Below are 20,657 nucleotides of genomic sequence, written 5' to 3'. Positions count from 1 at the left end.
AAGTCGCGGGCAAAAGCTAGTCTCTGATAAAATTTCATAACTGTTTAATATTGTAGATTATATTTACCGGGAAAACATATTGTGCATTGTTCAGCTTACACAAAAATCAATGAATCACACAAATGACACAATTAAATGTTAACACAATTAAAAAAGAGAACCAGCATACATTGTGTCATCATTCGGTTTCTATTGGTTAAAAATGAAATTCTAATGATTTAACACGAATTGAGTCCTGAATGAGTCGAATTGAATCCGAAATAGGGAAAAATATATTCAATTTTCGACTGTTTGACATCAATTCTGTGATTTATATATCGATTGACGATCGATTGTACAAAATCGACTCTTGGATTAATAGGACTCATATTGCCGTCTCTAATACTGACTGTTTATTGATCGCTTTGTCCAATGGATAGTGAAGTTAATTCAATGCAGTGCGGTCATTTGTTGCGAGAGTGACGGTAAGTTTATGTACTGTGATGTCAAATCAGTCTACTTTTCGTGAATCATTTGTCAAAATTTAGAGCAGTGTTTTTAATCAAAGAAGAAAGTTGCAAAAATGTCTTCAATGGTATGTATGTAGTTAATTTAGAAATAATTATTAATACCACGATACACTCTGTAAGGCCACTGAAAATTCAATTCTAATTCACAGTACAGTCTCTTAAAAATTAGTAGTTTTTATTTTATTTATTTTTTTAACCAATGATATTGGTCCTTTTAATTTTAAAATGAATTTACTTGAATCCTACCGTATTTAATAAGTCTATGAATAACTAATAAAGGTTAAATTGTTTACAATAAAATCGTAACTTGTAAAAATTGCAAAGTAAAAAAATCTGTTTGTTTTTAGTTGTAGTCGTATAATAAATATTATGTACTATTATTAGGCAATATATTGTGGGAGTTTAAAATAGTATAATTTTGCTGCAGCGAATGAAAGCAGCCAAATGTCCATCTGATGAGCTTGCCATCACCAACTGTGCTCTAATACATCAAGATGACTTTCCAAGTGACATCAAGTTAGTATAATAGAATATAAGTATAGAAAGATACATATGATAAGTAGTTCTTTCTTTAAATGAGGTTTGTTTTTTTTTTCGATCATTTGTTATAATTTAGATCTGCCTCCAACAGTGCCATTGTACATGAGCTACAGAAACTATACAATTTCTGGAGTCTCACATGCTTCTGCTAAAAGTTATTTTTAAAAATTAATGTAATAAAATTTTCAATAATCAGTCTTATTTATATCTATGACTTACTCCTGAAGACTCCTGAACATAGCCTGAAGGATTGCAAAGTCGATGTGACAGTGGGCAAGACTACATAACTTGTAGAACATTATTAAATATCTATCATTATTATGTAATTTTAATATGTTTATCAGTATTGATCAGAATCAGTTTTTATGTATAACAGGTAAAAAAGTACATACAGGCATAGTTGAAATGTTTCATTCAGAACAATTACTTCTAGTCTAGATAATACTAGAAGTCTAGATAATACAGTATCGCACAACATGGGACTTTGTAGGAATGTATCTACTGTGTTATAGGAGGGTCACTTGTATAATTGGATAAACAAATTCTAGAACCATCTGGTGTTTTCTTGTTAGTTTATAAGCTTACACTGTGAATTTTACAATACCCCATGAGATATGAGGTCAAAATTTTAATTATATTGTGTAACGGCTGTCACTGCCTTCAAACAGATTTATGTGACTACATTTTGGCAGAAATGAACTGAAGGGTGGCTGATCCGTCAGTCCTCTTCTATATCTAATAGGACTTCTTGCAAGGTCAGACCAGTGTTTTGTAAAGTACAAGTGTTTGTCCAGGTCTGAAGTACCTCGGTCAGGGCTTTCTATAAATTTAATAGCCATATAGCTTCTCATTTCAAATGACTTCAAAATTAAATATTGTCTCAAGGAAACCCAATAATTTGCCAATTGGAAGTTTGCAGAGAATCTCTTAAGATTTACGACATGCACTAGTTAAGTATTTCATAAGAAAAATTTGTACCAACTAGAGCTTTTTTGTTCTGATGGCTACGGAATATCTAAAGTTTCTCTTTCTGTAAAGGATTCTCTTTTTGTAAATAAACATTTTTCATATACAGATAATATTTAGCTTTTTCTTTCATTTACCAGGCATATTGAAGTATCTACAGGACCATCTCAACACTTTGTGTTCAGCATTCGGTTCTACAATGGAGTTGACCGTGGCACTGTTGGATTTTCTGCCCCTCAGCGAAAATGGGCTACCCTCTCTATCGGTCAAGTGAGTTTACATGCACTATCAATACGCTTTTTAATTACATATTTACTTGTTATTGTAGGTGAATGGTCATCCACCGTTGACATCTGACAGTTGACATCAGTAATACTGGGGGCATATCTAAGTAACTGACTACAATAGAAGGATTGCATTAAATCTTATCATGAAGAAGGATGACAAAAGTCTGAGAAATACCTATGTGAGGAATTCATTCTAAAGCCAGATAGTCTGGGGGGAAACAATCTTTCTTAACATACTAGAATTAGATGAATGCAGTGATTCCAGATAGTATGGATGAACTATGATATACATAGTATTTTGGGAAGCGGGTTCTACACCATTTTCCTGAACACTATTGTATGAAAATAGTAGATTTATTATTTATAATAAAATATATTTCTTTACACATACATGTCTCTGTTAAGTAGATCACTGAAAAAATGGTTTGTACGTAACTAAGAGTTGGGATATTTTCAACGTGAAGATGAAATCACAAGTCAAATAAACGCACCATTTAAATGTCGATAGGTTGCCATCCGTGATCATGAATGTAAAGCATACATTTCTTAAAATAAATAAAACTACTTTTAAATAATAGTTTTTTTTTTCTCACCTATCATCATATAATATAATATTTTTAAAAACAAATCTGATTTTTTCATACAAAATGTTTTAATTAGTCGAAATGTAAATACACGCTAGACTTGTATACGTATAATTAAATAGCGCGATTAGATAATAATATAATGGGGGAGGCAAATGTTCAGCGGTGGAAGTCCGTGGCTGAAAATAAAGAAATTTGATAAGAACAAAAAACTATGTATAAACCATGTATATTTTTTTTACTATGCAGACCATTGACGTGAAGCCTTTCAAACCCTCTAGTGCTGAATGCCTTTGCAGCGTAACGTTGGAAGCCGATTTCATGATGAAGAAAACGTATGTGTGAATTCAATCTGATTAGTACTTATTGATGTTACGTAACTTTTCAGTCATCATTTGAAAATAATTTTTAAAATTTCCTTGTTTTTAATAGATTGGGTGGAGCAATTTATTTTCAACTCTGTGATTAAATGAGCATAGTAATTAATGCAACCCAATATCATTATAATAGCAGATAAAGTATGAAATTAGAACGAACATACAAAGATCTTGTTAGTAAAGAAAAATGGAATGCTTAAAGTTTAATAAACCTAATATCTATAAATTTGTGCTGTCTCAATGGAATATATTTTGTGCCTTTGACATAGCACTGACGATCCTGAGATTTGGGGATTCAAAGGAAGGAAGAGTGAAGTGCATTTAATTCAACTAAAGAATTTTGCCACTTGCATAAATATTTCATACGTAAAGTTACCGATAGAAAAAAAACGTTCATTATTTTGGCATAGCTATCCGCGAGTTCTAGATGTGATTAAACACACACAAGATTTAATAAACACATGCATATGATGCAAAAACGCCTTCGAAAATAACTGATCAATAAAAATCTATTGTATTTTTCTAATTTACTTAAAAAGTGTTGTTTGTTAACTATGATAACTAGGATTTTTTTTTTTATTATTGTTGGAATGTATTTCCTCTTCCAGAACATCAACGGATCCATATGATTCGGAACAAATGGCCAGAGATTTCCTTATTCAGTTCGCCAATCAAGTTTTTACTGTCGGACAACAGCTGGCTTTCTTGTTCCAAGAGAAGAAAGTCTTGTCGTTGATCGTAAAAAATTTGGAAGGTGAGTTTTTTTATGTTTGTTATTGGAATATAGACGAGCTCACGGCCCGGTGGTAAGTTGTTATCGGGGCACGTGGACTTCAACAACGTGAATGAAATAACCCACCTTGAGACATGAAGCTCACAGCCCACCTGGTGTTAAGTGGTTACTGGAGCCCATGGACATCTACAACGTAAATGCGCCACCCACCTTGAGATATAAGTTCTAAGATCTCAGTATAGTTACAACGGCTGCCCTACCCTTCAAACCGAAACGCATTACTGCTTCACGGCAGAAATAGGCTAGGCGGTGGTACCTACCCGCGCGGACTTACAAGAGGTCCTACCACCAGTAAAGTACCAGTTTAGTATCTGTGAAAGTACACAAATGTGGAAAAATGAAACAAAGCCGCTGAACGTAACTTTTCGGGATCCTCCAAAAACGTCCACTGAAAAAGTCTCAGTAAATAAACCCACCATTTTACTGAGATTATCTTTCATCCCATATCATCTCATTTCGTTTCATGCCCTGTTTCACATTAAACAACTTCATTTCATTTCATAATATCATTTTTCATATAAAAAAAGTTTTCATTAAAATTTAAATAAGACTTGACCTTAAAGGTCTTAGTTACCAGGTCATAAAATGCCTAAAATAGAATTCCCCAAATTGCCACATTCCCCAATTCTCATTGAATATACGGTTTATAATTGTTTTTTTTTTTTTTTTTTTTTTTTTTCCTACCTAAGCTGAGAGCCTTGAGAGGCTATGTCAGCGTAACCCTAACTTTTGTAGGTGAGCTCACGGGGCTCAAACCTGATGACGTTGCTAACACGAACCCTAGCAAGAGTCGTGCTTCGCAGAATCTACCACCGGATCGGAAACGCGACCCACTGAGAAGATCCGGCGAGAAACTCAGTGGGCTGTGTCTGGGAGTTAATTTACTCGTCGAGCCCTTCGTCGCAAGCGACGGGTTCGACGAGAACGGTGACCGGTGCTTGAAGTACCTAGAAGCACCGTTAGTGGATCGGGAGGATCCGAGATGACGTGTTTTGGGCGACGTCGACTGCTTTCCATACTGTCCGCAGGATCGGGAATGTAGTTACCGGCGGCCACGATGAGAGGGTTCTCGTGTCGTGCCGCTTTATCGAAGTGGTTTTATAATTGGATGTATGATGTTGTGTGTGCAGCCGTCGATGTGCAAGCTTTAGCGGCCGGAGCCAACGCCGTGCCCCGCCGGGTGCGGATGGGCCGGCTGCTGCCCGACGCCTCGGTGCAGTTCGACAAGGCGGAGAATTCGTCTCTGAACCTAATCGGGAAGGCTAAAGGGTGAGTATGGATCATCGGGAATAAGGGACCTTTATAATAATTGTCGCTATTGATGAAATGGAGACTTAAAACTGTCTCAAGGTGGGTAGCGGCATTAAGTTTCCTGATGTCTACCACACTAGTTGATACAGTAAGTTCGCCAACATTTAGTAGTTAAAAAAAATTGACGCCATATATACATGTTTTTGCATCTCGATAATAAAATCATCGAGGCTTGGAACAAGGTTGTCCGGTTAGCAACGCCTTTTATTTTGTTGGTGTTTTTTCCCTACTTTTGATACCTCGCTGGCAGCTAAGGGGCTATTCGAGTTTCCTAAGGGGCTATTCGAGTTTCCTAAGGGGCTATACGAGTTTCCTAAGGGGCTATTCGAGTTTCCTAAGGGGCTATACGAGTTTCCTAAGGGGCTATACGAGTTTCCTAAGGGGCTATTCGTGTTTCCTATGAGGCTATTCGAGTTTCCTAAGGGGCTATTCGAGTTTTCCTGGAGTGTGTGAATGACAATATGAGAGAAAGAGGAGTGAGTGTTGAGATGACGGCTGATAGAAGAGAATGGAAGAGAAAAATCAGGTGTGCCAACCACGCCTAGTGGGATAAGGTGGAAAAAAAAGAAGAAGAAGAATACTTATTTTTTTTGACGTAAAAAAAGTATATGTACAGTACGGAACGAAATAATTGCCTGAAGACTTACCGATTCACCTTCCTTCTACTGCCTCGTGCTCCCTGGGCTCAGCGTCGTTTCCGGAGGTGGGACCGTCTGTCCCTTGACTGGTACATGATGAATATATTGTCGCTGGTTCTATGTTTACGCGTGACTTGCGTTGGATAATTTTTGTTTTTGTTATAATTAATGAATGCCGCGGAACGCGTGTGTTATGTATTCTATGCGATGGCGATCTCTGCCCGTAGGCTTGGAGGGATTGCTTAGCAAGCTTCTGGTTGGCTAGTCGGCCGTCTACAGGCGAGATCGAACCTTACTGCGCCTAGGTTAAGACTTGTGTTGTCTTGAAGATGTAATATATTCATTACCTAATACTCGATACTAAAAAAATATACGAAACAAGAAAAGATCTGTTTCAGTACGAAACAGTATAGTATAAACGAAAAACAAATACAACAATGATATATTTTTGTGAAACAGAAAGCAACCGCGACAGTCGATCATCAATCCGGACTGGGACTTCGGCAAGATGGGCATCGGCGGTCTCGACAACGAGTTCAACGCGATCTTCCGTCGCGCGTTTGCTTCCCGAGTGTTCCCCCCGGAGGTCGTCGAGCAACTAGGTAACGACGCGACCTGCCCTCGGCCCTTTCTCATACACCGTTTTTAATATTCCTAATTAAGCCGATAGCCTATAGAGGCTATGTCAGCGTAACCTAACAAGTAGATGAGCTTACGGGGTTCAAACTTGACGAGCCCTAGCAAGAGCAGTGCTTCGCAGAATCTACCACCGGATCGGAAACGCGATCCACTGAGAAGATCCGGCGAGAAACCCAGTGGGTTGTGTCTGTGGGTTACTTTACGCGTGGAGTCCTTCGTCGCAAGCGACGGGTTCGACGGGAACGGTGACCGGAACTCATACATCGACTACGTTTTAGCATAATATGTTATTTTTCTAGCTGGCTTTAAGATGTAGATGATTAATTCACTAAAGCAATCACCTCTCTTCTAATAATCAATTAGATATCTATTAAGTAAAAGTCAGGCCTGAATGTTACCGTAAACATGTACATAATATATGTATATATGTTTTTTTTTTTTTTTATTGCTTAGATGGATGGACGAGCTCACAGCCCACCTGGTGTTAAGTGGTTACTGGAGCCCATAGACATCTACGACGTAAATGCGCCACCCACCTCGAGATATAAGTTCTAAAATCTCAGTATAGTTACATCGGCTACCCCACCCTTCGAACCGAAACGCATTACTGCTTCACGGCGGAAATAGGCAGGGTGGTGGTACCTACCCGTGCGGACTCACAAGAGGTCCTACCACCAGTAATTACGCAAATTATAATTTTGCGGGTTTGATTTTTATTACACGATGTTATTCCTTCACCGTGGAAGTCAATCGTGAACATTTGTTGAGTACGTATTTCATTAGAAAAATTGGTACCCGCCTGCGGGATTCGAACACCGGTGCATCGCTTCAACACGAATGTACCGGACGTCTTATCCGTTAGGCCGCGACGACTTCAAAAGTCGAGGGGTGTAACGCTATTTGGTTTAAGCGACATTTCGCTTGACACGCGATATTTATCTTTGTAATTAAATGTGCGTTTTGTTTGGTATTAGCATTAACAATTCGATGTGTTTAACTGAACTTCAATTACGTTTACCCTATTCAAATAGCCAAAGAAGTTTTTTTTTGTATTGATATTTGTTGATATAATACTAGACAAAATATTGACATTGAAACTGAAATATGTACATTGACATCTATATCTATATTGAAACATTTTGATTAGGCATATTGTGAGCATACTCTGCTCTAGTAATGATAACTTACTGAAAGCCACCAATTTGTTTTAAATTAATATAGTTTGTATAATTTTTATGATCCACTTCATTGATTATTTAAAAGCCGAAAATTTTACTAATCTATATAGACATTCTCACGGCGTACATACTCTCTTACGTATCTCAAGAAGATTGCATTGTAATAGGTACTGTTTCTATTTTTTCATTGCCCTTGTAGGCAGACGAGCATATGACCCACCTGATGGTGAGTTGTTGTCGTCGCCCATGGACTTCAATGTCAGGGGCAGAGCCAAGCTGTTCCTACCATAATTCTGTCTCACCCTTCAATATCGAATTCACCTTTCATCTTAAAGTATTCACAACGCGTTCACAAATACAATGTAATTTTATAAAGTTGTCGTGGCCCAAAGGATAAGACGTCCGGTGCATTCGTATCTAGCGATGCAACGGTGTTCGAATCCCGCTGGCGGGTACCAATTTTTGTAATGAAATACGTACTTAACGAAATGCTCACGATTGACTTCCACGGTGAAGGAATAACATCGTGTAATAAAAATCAAACCCGCAAAATTATAAATTGCGTAATTACTCTTGTGAGTCCGCGCGGGTAGGTACCACCGCCCGGCCTATTTTTGCCGTGAAGCAGTAATGCGTTTCGGTTTGAAGGGTGGGGCAGCCGTTGTAACTATACTGAGACCTTAGAACTTATATGTCAAGGTGGGTGGCGCATTTACGTTGTAGATGTCTATGGGCTCCAGTAACCATTTAACACCAGGTGGGCTGTGAGCTCGTCCATTCATCTAAGCAATAAAAAAAGAACTAATCCTAATTAATTTATTTAGGCTGCAAGCACGTGAAGGGAATCTTGCTCTACGGTCCGCCCGGCACCGGCAAGACTTTGATGGCCCGACAGATCGGGAAGATGCTAAACGCCCGCGAACCGAAGATCGTCAACGGCCCACAGATATTGGACAAATACGTTGGCGAGAGCGAGGCCAACATTCGACGTTTATTTGCCGACGCCGAGGAAGAAGAGAAGCGAGTGAGTTTCGGAAAATTAAACTACTTAGAATATGTTCTAAGCGGACGTGATGATTTCTCATACCTGATCCTGGTAATCGATGGTAAACAGTCGACGTCGCCCAAAACACGTCATTACGGATTAGCGGTGCTTTTAGGTACCTCAAGCACCGGTCACCGTCCTCGCTGAACCTGTCGCTTGCGACGAAGGGCTCGACGAGCGAATTAACCCATAGATACAGTCCACTGAGTTTCTCGACGGATCATCTCAGTGGGTCGCGTTTCCGATCCGGTAGTAGACTCTGCGAAGAACGGCTCTTGCTATGGTCAGTGTTAGCATCACTCCGGCTTGAGCCCCGTGAGCTCACCTACTAGTTAAGGTTACGCTGAAATAGCCTCCCAAGGCTATCAGCTTAGGTAGGAAAAAAAAGATGATTTTTCAATTTTATAGTAAAGCTTTTTGAAGGAATTATGATAGAGAAGAAAATATGGGTTTATAATTTTTTGTAGGCAGACGGGCATAGGGCCCACCTGATATGAGTAGTCACCGTCGTCCATGGACTTATGGAATTTCAGCAATGCCAGGGGCAGGGCTAAGCCGCTTCTGCTGTTCTTGCATTTAAAATACACTATAACTTCTTCTTCTTAGTCGAATACTTCATTGCTGAAGGTCGTGTCCTTGAAAGCCCTTCGTGGCTCTTTGTACCCTCAGCTTCCATTTGCTTCGGTTTTCGGCTTCTCTCAGGGCGCTCGCAACAGAGAGTCCAGTGAGCGCAGTTATCTAATCCGACCAACGGTATGGTGGCCGGCCGGCAGGTCTTTTCCCTTCTAGCTTGCCCACCACAATCAAGCTTTCAAGGTTGTCTGGTGGCCGCCGAGCAATATGACCAAAGTAACCAAGAACCTTCTGGTAGCAAATCGTCTCATTTCTATACGAACAGTCTCGTTTCTATACGAAGTTGCTCGAGGACAGATTTGTTTGTTCTCTTGGCGGTCCACGGCATGCTTTTTTTTATTTTTTTTATTGCTATTTATTGCTATTTATGCGGAGCATTCTTCGCCACTATTCGACACTATAACTATCGATCGTTAATAAAGCCATCGGTTTACAGTGCGGAGCGAACAGCGGGCTTCACATCATAATATTCGATGAAATCGACGCGATCTGCAAGGCCAGGGGCTCCGTCGGCGGCAACACCGGCGTCCACGACACCGTCGTCAATCAGCTCCTCTCCAAGATCGACGGTCGGTTCACATCTCTATACGTTTGCTTTCTGGTAACTTTAATTTAACGACCGTCTGCTGTACAACGGCAGTCTGGTGTAGTGTACAATGGTCACTATACAAGGGGGTCGCGGGTTCGAATCCCACCAAGGAAAGATATTTGTATGATAAATATAAAAACGTTTTTTCCAGGGTTATGGATGTATATTAAATATAATATGTATGTGTATAATAAAAATCTTTCATTTATTTCCGTTATCTGGTACCTGTAACACAAGTTCTTTACGAACTTAGCACGGGACCAGTTAACGTGGGGTGATTGTTAATAAATAATTTTTTATTAAAAAAAAAAAAAGTGGATGCCGAACTCTGCATAGAGTTCAACTTGCAACCTAACCTAAACATCAGTCCGTTGAGTTTCACACCGGATATTCTCACCGGGTCGCGATTCCGATCCGCTAATAGATTCATTCGCGAAGCAGCTTCTCTTGAGTAGTTAGGTCTCCCTTGGAGGCGCTCGGGTAGCTGTTAGCAAACCTCACCCCTTCTGGCTGAGCCTTTGCTCGCCCACTTGTCCTTGTGAAACTGGAAAGGCCTCTGGGCCACCAGTAAATTCTCAATGATAAGAAAAAAAACCTTAATTTGTGTAGACAAGTATATAGTGATGAACTAACCCTTACCAATGTAGTAATTTAATTCATTTATATCTTCGTGTTGGTTTAAATTTGGCAGAAAAGGAACAGCGATTTTCAAAGAAATTCTATTTAGAAAACGAATTTATTTTAAAGTAAAAGATGTAATGAATCGCTTGGTGTTGAGCGGTTCCGGCAGTGAAATGGTGCCCATGGGTAAATAAGACATGAGTTCCAAGTCTCAATTGCCTTTGCATCATGGCTAACACAACGGCCGTTCCATTTGTGAACGTTGGCGTTATGATTGAATCGAATTTCTTTTTTTTCACGCTCGGGAATCCATTTTTGGATACCCGGTCGAGAGGGGTAATAGAACAGGTTATGTCGGGAAGACCAAAGTCCTCCTCTTCTTGCAATTCCTACCGGGAGACTACGCCTTGAGAAATACTGCCCCGCAAAACCGACTACCGACTAAACCCCATAGAGCTCCACCAAATTGAATCGAAACTACTAAAAAGTTCTTATGTAGGTGTGGATCAACTGAACAATATCCTGGTGATCGGTATGACGAACCGGCGCGACATGATCGACGAGGCCCTGCTCCGACCCGGCCGTCTCGAGGTGCAGATGGAGATCGGGCTTCCCGACGAGAAGGGGCGCGTCCAGATATTGAACATTCACACCAAGCGCATGCGCGAGTATAAGAAAATCGCCGAAGACGTCGACTCTATGGTTAGTGTTGAACTCTGCATCCAAAAGTAACGCTATTAACGTTGAAGAAGTTAAACTTCTAAGGATCAATTTTGCTTACAAATACAATACTACATGGTATGTAGTACATACACTTTACTAATACTCAATTGCTTGTATAAACTACATTATTGTTATATCTATCTAAAGAAACAGTATAATATACCGAAACTCGTCCATTAATGTGCGTAATGTATAGTGCTTTATCGAATATCTTATGTTATATCAGAAGTTTAACTTCGCTACCTATGTCCTCGATTTCGTAAATTTCCAACTTAGTTCTTTGAGTAGCATAGTAATGGTTATAATATTTGGCAGGAGTTGGCAACGTTAACGAAGAACTTCTCTGGGGCCGAACTGGAGGGTTTGGTCCGAGCTGCCCAGTCGACCGCCATGAACAGACTCATCAAGGCGTCGAGCAAAGTCGAAGTCGATCCCGAAGCCATGGAGAAACTGATGGTCGAACGTACCGACTTCTTGCACGCCTTGGAGAATGATATCAAACCGGTAAGACATTAATGTTTTAAATAATTTTGTATCATGGGCCCAACAGTCGAGTTTACGGTCTGATCGGTGGAAAGTCATCACTGACATGAGTAATAACACCAAGGGCACTATTTGAAGAATCACATATGAAATTCTTTAACTTAAATAATGTATCTAAATAATGTATACTCGTATGTATATATTATGTACATACACACATTATGTTATGTACATACATATAACAAATATATTCTAGTTTTGAATTTTTTTTAACTTATTGAAAATTGTGAATAATAAATAAATGTTTGTCTTAAACCATATAAATTTGTATGAAGAATTAACTCATAGCAACAACTCATTCTTACTTTTCCATTAAAAAAAAGCTTGTTGAGTAATCTTTTAAAGTTTTAATTGATATATTTGGTCAATTTTATTGGCTCCAAAATGATATAGTCTCTATATCAATTCATGGGTTTGCTTCTCCAACAGGCCTTCGGTACATCCGCCGAAGCGCTCGAGCACTTCTTGGCTCGCGGCATCGTCAACTGGGGCTCTCCTGTTTCTTCTATATTTGAAGATGGACAGTTGTATATTCAACAGGCGCGGGCGACCGAAGCCAGCGGTAAGAAAATTTGTTCTTGATTTTGCATCAAATATATTCGGTCAAACGGAAGTTTTGTAGTCGTCGTTTATTGGCCTAAAGGATAACACGTCCGGTGTATTCGTATCGAGCGATGCAACGGTGTTCGAATCCCGCAGGCGGATATAAATTTTTCTAATGAAATACGTACTTCCACTTAACACTAGGTGGGGCTGTGACCTCGTCCACCAATATAAGAATTTAATTTAAAAAAATACAGAATGAAATCGAATTGACATTCATAGTCATAGCAATATGATTAAAAAGTCCAGTAAAAAAATCCGCATCTTAAAAACGATGTATTATTAATTGTCATTATATAACCTGAGACGGTGATTCTGAAAGTCGTTTTGAGCACTGTAAATTAACACTAAAAAAAACGTTAATAATAAATTATGTGTATTTATTAATTTAAAAATCCCACGGAGTTTCTCGCCGGTTCTTCTCAGTAAGTCGCGTCTCCGATCCGGTGGTAGATTCTGCGAAGCACTGCTCTTGCTAGAGTTAGTGTTAGCGAATTCGCCAGGCTGCGCGACCCACGCGACCCACTGTCAAGATTCGGCGAGAAAATCAGTAGGCTGTGTCTCGTACACATACATATATATACACATACATACACACATACATACACATAAACATAGGTACATACATATTACATCCGTAAATTTCACAATTACATTTAAAATAATAAAATTGAACTGTTTAATGAAATGAAATATCTGTAAAGGTTCAAATGTAAGAAACAAGCTCGGTAACATTTCCCAGGTCTGGTGTCGGTGCTGTTGGAGGGCCCCCCGAACAGCGGCAAGACGGCCCTCGCCGCGCAACTGGCCAAGCTGTCGGACTTCCCGTTCGTGAAGGTTTGCTCGCCCGAAGACATGGTCGGCTTCACGGAGACAGCTAAATGCTTGCAGATTAGGAAGGTGAGAGAGAAATACAAGTGATTTCTTCATAGAAAGAAATTTTAACTAGAAATTATAACTATACTTGAGACCTTAGAACTCAATCTCAAGGCGGGTGGCGAATTTACGTTGTTGATGTCTACGAGCTCCAGTAACCACTTAACACCAGGTGGGCTGTGAGCTCGTCCACCCATCTAAGCAATAAAAAAAAATTGTAATTAGTGAAAGCCCTGATACCACCTGAAGGAGACGGTTCAATGAAAGATATTGAAGATTTGATTTAAAAAAAAAATCTTAGTACCTCACCTGGAAATTTAAAGTATTCATATACATTAAAAAAATTATTTATGTCGTACTTCACAGCTACCAACCCTAAAGCCTTCGTCAAACAGAACGCGTACTTAGCGCGCGTAGAGCGCTAAACTGACGCCGCGCTATGACGCGCGCTAATTACGCGTTCTGTTTGACGAAGCCTTAAGCGTGTAGCAAACAACTACATATTTTTTGAGGTAACTCGTGTACTGCCTCATCATACGTCTGACGGTATTGTGTCAGAATCTTTACGGTACCAACGACAGTCTTGCAAAATTTTCAATTCGATTAGGTTAAATGACGTGCGTATGAGTAGGACTCGAATGAACAATTTATTCTAACACAACAAATTTTTTTTAAATTAAAATGCAAAAAATATATACATGTACAGGCTGACTGGTTGAACACTTTACATACTCAAGGACATGATAATTTCATGGTCCCATGGAACGTTTAAAAATATAAAATAAAAAAAATACAAATGAAGTACAGAGAAAACCTTCATTATATTCATTTGCTAAAACTCTAAATTTGTGGACACCGCAGCTCTGAGGCGTCGTCCGGCGGGTGAGAGCAGGGTTGAATTCAATCATCGCCCCGCGAGTGACCACGCTTATTGTTTTGAGTAGATAATTGAAGATAAATTAGGCAAATATCAGGCACCTATTTTTTGCTTAATTAGAACGAGAATCGAGTTCTGAGTACTCTATATCAATATGTAAAGTGTTCAACCAGTCAGCCTGTATAATAAAAAAATACCAGCTCTTTTTTTTTCAAAGCTACGTTAACTTTTTTGAAAAATGTTGCAATTTGATACCCTACACCCTATGATTAGAAACTGTGGTTATAAATATGAACATATCCCCACTTTTTTTTGTACTAGCTACCTAAGTAACATATCTATTAATTGCAATTCTAAGTAGGATCAAAACATTCGTAGTTTTTAATATAAAAATAAAATAAGAAATCTTTTTTCTTGAAATTTTAGAATATTTTAACTTTTAAACAACTGTCATGCTACTGTGTAAAAAAAATGTATGAAATGTACTATGGCATGTTATTACAAAAATTAACGCAACTCATCACAATTCTAAAATATTGCAATACAATGACAACACTTGTAAAAATTCTAAGAATTCTCTTATTAAGACACAAAAAGGATTATTTAGCTTACATAGTTTTTGAAAACATTACCTACTGTTCAAAAAATTGTTTTAAAACTGTTTCAATGAAAGTCATAATGAGAAATTAAGATATTTATTGCGTCATCTACGTCAACACACGCGTGACAATGCCTTAAAAACGATATTTTAATGACTCTCGCATATCCCCGTCTGTTCATATCTTCTGCAGCCTCCATGATTCTTTGACGGAGTTCATCAATTGCTGCAATTGGTTTAGCATAGACTTTGTCTTTTAGGCAACCCCATTAAAAATCCAGTGGATTGAAATCCGGAGAACGGGGCGGCCACGCAATGGGACCTAGACGACCGATCCACATGTTCTAGGTCCAAATAATTTCTCACTGGACGTGCGTTATTGACCCGACCATACACTGGTTTTTTTTTTTTTTATTGCTTAGATGGTTGGACGAGCTCACAGCCCATCTGGTGTTAAGTGGTTACTGGAGCCCATAGACATCCACAACGTAAATGCGCCACCCACGTTCTAAGGTCTCAGTATAGTTACAACGGCTGCCCCACCCTTCAAACCGAAACGCATTACTGCTTCACGGCAGAAATAGGCAGGGCGGTGGTACCCACCCGCGCGGACTCACAAGAGGTCCTACCACCAGTAATTACGCAAATTATAATTTTGCGGGTTTCATTTTTATTACACGATGTTATTCCTTCACCGTGGAAGTCAATCGTGAACATTTGTTGAGTACGTATTTCATTAGAAAAATTGGTACCCGCCTGAGATTCGAACATCGGTGCATCGCTCAACACGAATGCACCGGACGTCTTATCCGTTAGGCCATGACGACTTCAAACCGTCGGTACCGGCTTATCGTTGAATTTTGGGACACCCTGTATATCTAGTACAATGGTACGAATTGGGTTTTAGTATTTCGACGACGCGTACCGCTCGAGCCTGTCGTGCATCCTGGTCGACAACATCGAGCGGCTGCTGGACTACGGACCGATCGGGCCGCGCTACTCCAACCTGACGCTGCAGGCGCTGCTCGTTCTCCTGAAGAAGCAGCCGCCCAAGGGACGAAAACTGCTCATCTTGTGCACGAGCAGCCGAAGGTAACATTATTACAAGTTTTTTTTTTAACTGTTGGTAGGAAGTCTTTTGAGTCCGCACGTGTAAGTACCACCACCCTGCCTATTTCTGCCTTGAAGGGTGAGGTAGCCGTTGTACTGAACTGAGACCTTAGAACTCATGTGGGTGGCGGCATTTACGTTGTAGATGTCTATGGGCTCCGTTAATCGTTTAGCACCAGGTGGGCCGTGAGCTCGTCCACCTATGTAAGCAGTAACAAAAAAAAAATTGTAATGGAAACATTACCATGTTCTAATTATTTTATGTGTAAATCACATAATGACTTACCCAAGAACAAATTATATACATTACACAACTCTAAAAAAAAAATTCGTTCTTTGTCCTATTTATACTAGGTTTTTCTGGTTAATTATTCACAAAAACGAAAATAAAATACCTTTTTTGGTATAAAGTTTGCTTTTGTGATTACTCATTTTTAAATTTATAAATTTTATTTATTTTAATACTTTAAAAAAAATCGCGCTATGAGAGTGGAGTGTTTACGTTTACACAGTGCCATTAAACTAGCAAACTGTTTCATGCCATGTATTTTTTTTTCGTCTAATTACGATCTAAAATATCGAAATTTTATGCTTTGCAATCAAAGTCAAATTTGGTGTTGCCCCGTGTTATATTTTATAAAAATAAAAAATCTCTGTTATTGTTTATGTTAATGTCCAATTGATTAAAAACAGGCAAGTGTTGGAAGACATGGAAATCCTGTCTGCGTTCACCGGAGTGCTCCACGTGCCGAACCTGTCGCAGCCCGAGCACCTGCTGTCGGTGCTCGAGGAGAGCGAGGCCTTCTCCAAGCGCGACCTGCAGAAGATACAGAGCGACCTGCGAGGAGCCAAGTAAGTGCTTTGTCATTTTTTGACGTATGACATATGTGGGAGGTCGCCACTGGAGCAGCACGTAAAAAATTTAAATGAAATGAGAGGAGTTGATATGGGATGAAATATAATCTCAGTAAAATGGTGGTCATTTACTGAGACTTTTTCAGCGGACTTTTTGCAGGATCCCTAGAAGTTACGTTCAGCGTTTTTGTTTAATTTTCCCATATTTGTGCAGTTTCACAGATACTAAATAGTAAATACACATTTAAACCCGAAGAAACACTAAATAGACAAAATAAAACAAATCACACAACTGCACTCCTCGCGTTCCTCCAAAAAGTCCTACGTTAAGCAAGAGGCTTTGTAAATCCACAATATCACATTATTCGATATGAGTATACCTTAATTACATAATGAGTTTTACCTATCAGAGAATTGACGTCACGAGACTGCAACGCGTTTGAAGCGTAGTTCCATTGGGACTTATGGTCTGAGAATAGGTACTTTTTAATGGTTTTAAATGGGAAAACTTCACGTTTCTCACTTTGTATATGAGTCGTCTATTATCAAAGGTGGCAATCTGTGCATTTGGACAAAAAATTTTTATTGATATGTCAATACAGATTGATTTGAATATAATCGTCTCCTTCAAAGAATACGGTTCAAAACCTGCATTAAATAAAGGTTAATACTTAACCTGTTATTTATCTAAGATGTCGTTCAGAAGAGTTTTGTGACTGCCAATGGAATACAAAGTCAATAATTCGTTTTTCTGATTTACCAATAATTATCCAAAAGTCACATTGCCGGCTTTGATAATAGTCGACTCATATGTCGTACCTTTAGATATATGGAGACTTATTTTGAATTTCGACTTTAATTCAAAAATGGACCTAGAACGACCCTTTTCAAGTGACTCTTATTAATCAAATGACCAAAAGTAGCTTAAAAAGGGACAAACTTATCTATCGGTCTCTTTCACTCCGTCCCCTTCCGTCCTTTCGGTTTGAAAACTTTGTTCGATGTTTTCCAAAAAACACATTTTTTTGGGTTGGGTCTCTATAATTCTAAAGGTGCGATATATATGTATCTATTATATTACTGACGACGGTATTTTTTTACAGAATCTTCATCGGTATAAAGAAGCTGCTCGCTCTAATCGACATGGTGAAGCAGACCGACGAAGAATACAGAGTGTTCAAGTTCCTCACGAAGTTGCAGGAGGAGGGCTGCGTCGATCTCGGCACAACCATACAATAAGAATCGTCGCAACCTTAGGGATTACACGCGCATACCACGTCGCCCACGACCGACCACACCGCGACCCTTTGTACGTCCAGAACTCACGGCGCCAAACTAACCGAGTGCGCACCTTGCACTTCAGACCTCCGCAGCTATGAAATAGACTACGATGACGTCAGCGAATGCACCGACTCTCCCTTAGACATCGGCTATCACAAAAAAGAAATGGCCGCCAAAAGGACCGAGATATCGCCCGCCAAAATGCCGCTGATGCGAATTCGAAGCGTCGAGATTGTATTTGAAGACGAAATGTCGACTTGCACCGACACCGGGCTCCTGGACCGCAGCGTGGAACTCGTCGTCTCGGACAGTAGCGATGATTCCACTAAATGCGCGGACGGTATCGAGCCTCTACCGCCCGAGAAAGATTGCGACTCTGTGACGCTCAACGCTGACGGCGACTTGTCGGAGGACGACTCATCATCGTCGCTGAACAAACACGAAATACCTGAAATCGTTATTCCACAGCCGACGGCTCCGGCACACGCGACCCTTCTAGTTCGAACAGAGAACGTAACGTCGCGGACGGATAATTTGGCGATGTCGCCAAGTTTCTCTGAAATGGCAGACTCCGGTCGATACACAGAGGAAGCTAGTTCATCCCATATAGACATCGTTGCGATGTCTTACGAAGACGCATTGCTTTCAAACTCCTTTGACGTTATCAATTTAGAGGAACTTCCGGCCGCGACTCGCTCTTACGATTCGGACTCAAGCTTGAAACCAGAGACTCCGAGATTATTGGAATACATTGACAGTAACAGTGACAGCTCAGACACGGAAACGTGTGACTTGGACAGTCGAACGCATCCTCTGACTCCTCTCAACTTCATCTTGTCCGATGACGACCACACGGTGTGCGACAGTTCCGATTTGCAGTACGACTCTTTTGTAGATATGGGGAAGTTTTAACTCTCATATATCCATTATATTTGTATCGCCAATATGTAATAATGCTTCTCTGTGTTTAACTGTTGTTCCATGTTACGGTGTTATTGGATGTATTTAATTCTAACCTTGTAAAGTGAAATTATGTAGTGTTATTTGATTAATATGCAGAATATGTTATGTTTGAGCTGTTCTAATATGAAACGGTGATGGGTTGCCCGTAAAGGGCTCGGTGGTATGCGACTCCGGTAACCATGTCATTGCCCTCTTTTGTAGTTAATTTATACCTTTTGTAAATATTATTTACTCTACTAGCGAACACTGAATAGTTACTTAAACCCTGTTGCGTGAAATGACATGGTTACAGAAATCCCTGGGTTGTATGTTAAGGCTTGGTATAAAATGATGTATTAATAATTTCCTTTTGAATAGATCAATTTATTATACATATATAATTTTGATTCAGTAATAAAACGTGATACGACTTCAAGTTGTTTTGTGTTTATAGAAAGTTGAATCAATCTGTATAGTTTATAAGTGAATGTTGTCAATGAAATAGTATTATAATAGGCTACTTCAGATTATCGTTGTTAAAAAATTAGAATGCAAGGCTTTTGCATTTTTAAATGTTAGTACAATTTGTTAGATGGTGGCATGTGCAAGCTTAGCAGTCAATTATATTGTGCACCTATTTATTAGAAGGATGTATTGACGATTGAAGAAAACTTTAATATCTATATTACACATATGACAAATAGAAATAAATGAACATGTAGGAATATTTATATATTTTCTGTTATTGTATTTTTATTGCCATTAAAGGGCATATTACTATTTCGTGTTGTTACTGAATGTAAATGTACATTCCACTACAAAATACTAGTGATAGCACTACTAGTACAGTACCTAGCCGTATTGTACCACTATTAGTAGTATCATGCTGTAGTATTTACTAGTACTTTATTATTGTTAGTAGTAATATACTACATACTATTACACTACTATGTTAATATCATTCAGTGAAATTTACTTAAATAAATCCCTTTTAGTCGGCGTTAGTGAAATAAATAGTGCTGGAGGATTTAAAATAATTTAAGGTCACGAGTAGGTATACACAAAATATAGTCACTATATTGAGTTAAATAATTCAATCTAACATGTTGAAATAACTATAATATTTTAAACATCATCTCAATATAGATTATCTGAGACAGTAACAGTAATTATTTATGTTATTACAACGACTCATATATTATTATTATTATATAATGCATCTGTTATTTGTATTGTTCTTTGTATGAAAACAGTGGCTGAATCCTTATATAATAAATCTGTTAAAAATATAATTATTGAATTAGTTCGTTTTATTTCTTAGATTAACCTAAATCCATTTTTTTTTACTTTCAACAGTATTTAAGTAATTTATAATAATAGATCCCTTTCTTTTCTTTTGTTTTATGAATGAGGGATTACTGGAGGCCTCTCCAGTTTCATTAGAACAGGTGGGCGAGCAAAGGCTCTCAGCCTGGAGGGGTGGGATTTGTTAACAGCTGCCTGAGCGCTTCCAAAGGAGACCTAACATCTAAGCTAACA

The 20,657-nt window shown here is 39.0% G+C and overlaps 1 protein-coding gene across 2 annotated transcripts; it reads left to right on the top strand.

Moving 5' to 3' along the window:
* The first annotated feature begins 395 nt into the window (after nucleotides 1–395).
* Nucleotides 396–20,418, top strand: LOC692733 (vesicle-fusing ATPase 1). Of its 2 annotated transcripts, none has more exons than XM_038018760.2 (16): nucleotides 396–574; nucleotides 937–1,025; nucleotides 2,156–2,285; nucleotides 3,136–3,221; nucleotides 3,872–4,017; nucleotides 5,187–5,325; nucleotides 6,465–6,607; nucleotides 8,647–8,846; nucleotides 9,937–10,069; nucleotides 11,210–11,412; nucleotides 11,749–11,937; nucleotides 12,406–12,538; nucleotides 13,322–13,479; nucleotides 15,838–16,022; nucleotides 16,734–16,892; nucleotides 17,999–20,418. In XM_038018760.2, exons 1-16 carry the CDS (start codon nucleotides 563–565, stop codon nucleotides 18,132–18,134), a joined length of 2,241 nt encoding a protein of 746 aa, XP_037874688.1. In that variant the 5' UTR covers nucleotides 396–562; the 3' UTR covers nucleotides 18,135–20,418. The 2 variants fall into 2 exon arrangements, with proteins under 2 accessions (XP_037874688.1, XP_037874689.1); XM_038018761.2 differs by having other exon boundaries at nucleotides 399–464.
* The last annotated feature ends 239 nt before the right edge of the window (nucleotides 20,419–20,657 follow it).

Source organism: Bombyx mori, chromosome 22 (assembly GCF_030269925.1).
Source record: "Bombyx mori chromosome 22, ASM3026992v2".
Lineage (NCBI taxonomy): Eukaryota > Metazoa > Arthropoda > Insecta > Lepidoptera > Bombycidae > Bombyx > Bombyx mori.
This window is presented reverse-complemented; position numbering and strand designations above follow the sequence as displayed.

Coding starts and splice junctions, on each gene's coding strand:
- LOC692733 (XM_038018760.2), top strand. Junction 5,326..6,464: donor CTAATCGGGAAGGCTAAAGG/GTGAGTATGGAT, acceptor TTTGTGAAACAG/AAAGCAACCGCGACAGTCGA. Junction 11,938..12,405: donor TGGAGAATGATATCAAACCG/GTAAGACATTAA, acceptor CTTCTCCAACAG/GCCTTCGGTACATCCGCCGA.